This window comes from Hipposideros armiger, unplaced genomic scaffold, assembly GCF_001890085.2.
Source record: "Hipposideros armiger isolate ML-2016 unplaced genomic scaffold, ASM189008v1 scaffold_62, whole genome shotgun sequence".
NCBI classification, from domain to species: domain Eukaryota; kingdom Metazoa; phylum Chordata; class Mammalia; order Chiroptera; family Hipposideridae; genus Hipposideros; species Hipposideros armiger.
The window spans coordinates 5,160,902-5,163,598 of NW_017731412.1; the positions used below are offsets into that span (position 1 = coordinate 5,160,902).

At 52.3% G+C, this 2,697-nt stretch overlaps 1 protein-coding gene across 1 annotated transcript in view; it reads right to left on the bottom strand.

Moving 5' to 3' along the window:
* Positions 1 to 2,576: 2,576 nt before the first annotated feature.
* The window catches only part of NOS1 (nitric oxide synthase 1), a 165,560-nt gene continuing 165,439 nt past the window's right edge, over positions 2,577 to 2,697 (bottom strand). The window contains exon 22 of the mRNA XM_019641581.1: positions 2,577 to 2,585. Coding sequence (XP_019497126.1) covers positions 2,577 to 2,585 — 9 coding nt within the window. The remainder of the gene's footprint in view (positions 2,586 to 2,697) is intronic.

Genomic DNA, 2,697 nt, shown 5'->3' on the forward strand with positions numbered 1-2,697 from the left:
CAAGGGGGAGAGGGAAATAAGAAGTCTATAACCTGGGTAACCCCCAAATGCCCAGTCAACCCTATTTTTGCTCACCTATTGTTATACAAACGTTTGCACCTATTTTTGGCTACTGGGACTGAACGAAAAACCGCCACAAGAGGGCAGCGTTGACACACCCTGGATCAGAGCTACTAACTCCTAAATCAGAACTCGATTCTCCATCTGCCTCTTGAGGGCTCGTCACAGCCAGGTTTTTGGTACCAGGGATTCTGAGAGATGAGAGAAACAAATCAGCCCCATCTCCTGTCCTCTAGCCTGGAGTAATGAGGCAGCTGTGTTGGGGTTGAAAGGTATTTACTTAAAAAAAAAAACTTTCTCGGGAACCAAGATGAGTCCTGGTTATATAATCATTTCTTTGGACTCCCTGCTAAAACAAGGGAGTTATTGCCACCTGTCTGCCTACTGCTAGAAGAACAGAGATAATATGAAGAAGGTGCCAGGCACAGAGTAAGTGCTCACAAGTATTTATTCGTTGATGGAAAAGCATTCGTGCATAAAGCTTAATTTAGAGAGGGAAGCACGCGGATCAATTCCTCTTTGAGGGAGGTTGGACACAGCAGCAGTTCAGTCTCTGGGGAGCTGAGTGACATCTTAGCAGGTATCTCCAAAAGGCTCAAGGGGTTGGAAAGAAAGCCTCTGGGTGGCAAGTTACGAGGAGCCAGAATTGTGTGGGGTTTACAATGGGCTCCCCTCCGGGTTCGAAAGGGCCGGGGAGCATGCTGGGGGTTTGTTCTCTAAGCCCCTGGAAGCCTGAGCAGGAGAAAACAGGATTCAAGGCAGGCAGGGAGCGCGTAACTCTGTCCCAGGGATGGGACATCAGTGGGAGCTGCCAGGGAGGGTGGGGAAAGGCAAGACAGAGTTTGCCCTTTGACATACCCCCCCCACCCCCCACCCTGCTCCTGCAACACCTCTTTGCAAGGCCCTTCCAACGAGGGCCAGGGCGCTTTCTCTTTGGCAACTCCCCAAACTGAGCATCAAGAAAGAAATGCCCATTGTGCAGTATAGAAAGGAAATGCCATCTTTCTGTGTGACAAAACCAAACCAAACAGCAAGATCCCCTGGAGTCAGTCCCTTGTGTGGGGGGGGCCCCTGGGATTTCTTGGCTCTCTCTGGACGGCTGCCTGCCATTGATTTTTAGCACTTCAGCGTAAAAAAAGGGACGCTTCCAGGGCCATTTACTTGGAGAGGGTTAGCTCAGCAGGTTGCTGGCCCGGCAGAAATCGTCCCCGCCCTGATGCCTGCTAAAGACTGCTGCCCATTTTTTTAGTTAAGTTAAGGATAATTTATTTGTTCAAATTATTTTATCAGGTTAAAAATGGGCGGGTTCCCTTTTAGAAGGCCAGGTTCTTCCCACCCTCCGCTGTGGTCCTATAGAAGAAGCCACGTGGCTTCTCTCTGCCCAGCCGGTTCCACTGTAACTAGCTTCCATTATTTTAGCCCCAAGGGTGAAACAGCAGGCCCCATTTGGGAGAATAAAAACATAACGATGACATCCTTCCTTCATATTGATTCCAGTCTTCACAGCGTTCCAGTTTGATCCATTCATGTTTTAGCTTTACCACATTACAACTAGGGGAGTCGGAGGACAAATGACTTGCCCAAAGTCACCAGGTGGCACAAATGAGGTTCTTATTTCCGGCACGCCCCCTTGGACAAGATCACCTCTGGCCTCGAGGGTGGGATTGCCCCAGGAGGGCCAATCAGGTGATTCCAGCTGGGATGGGTGGGGTTGGGGAGGGGGCTGTCCCATCCAATAGATGGGTTACCTTCCCAGCAAGGGCTCTGCTAAACTGGTGCCAAAATCTGTACACATCTAATTTGTTGATTTCCCCCTTTCGTTGGAGATTTCCCCCCGAATCATCACACACCCCTCTCTATGCCCTGATCCTTTATAATCAGGACCACTAGGGTGCATCCAAGTGTTACAGGGACACTAGCACAGACCTTTAGTTACGAAGCCAGCACAGAGGTGGTGGTGTCTGCAGGCAACACGCCTGAACAGGCAAGGGCACGGTGGGCGACCCAGGCCCATCGTGCATGCGAGCGCACACACTCACGCATGACCATAAAAAAGGATAAAGAGGGACTTCCGCGGGCCAGGGACTGGCTCAGAAAACTCTTCTGTGAGGCCCCCGCAGCCTCTCCAGGGGAACCCCTGAAAACCAGCCGTGCCACGAGCGACGCCCATGTTCCAGTTCTTTCACGCCCTGCTGATGTGTCCCTTGTCAGGTAGTGGTGTGTGGGGGGGGACAGTTTTGTAAGAGCCACTGCAGATTATAAAGGCATTGCATTGCAGCAGGAAAACTCAAGGAGGAAACCCAAGAAGGAAACACTGAGAGGCGAGAACCCAGAAGAGGGAAACCAGGACGCGGCGGCGACAAGGACGAGAGGCAGAGCGGGGGTGGGTGGGCCACGCGGGGTCCCGTAGGAAAGGTTCAGCAGTGTCCACGCTTACAAAACCTGCTGCCACCCCTGCCGGCGCGCAGGGGGCAGCCCCCCTGCTGTCCGTCTGGGCAAGAGGGTCCGGTTAGGAGCTAAAAACCCTGTACAAAGAGAAGTGAGGAGGGTGTTAGTGCTGCAGGAGCAAGGCTGCTCTGTTTGCTTCAAGACCCAGAGAGAACCACCTAACCTGGGGGCAGCGGCTTCCATGATCAT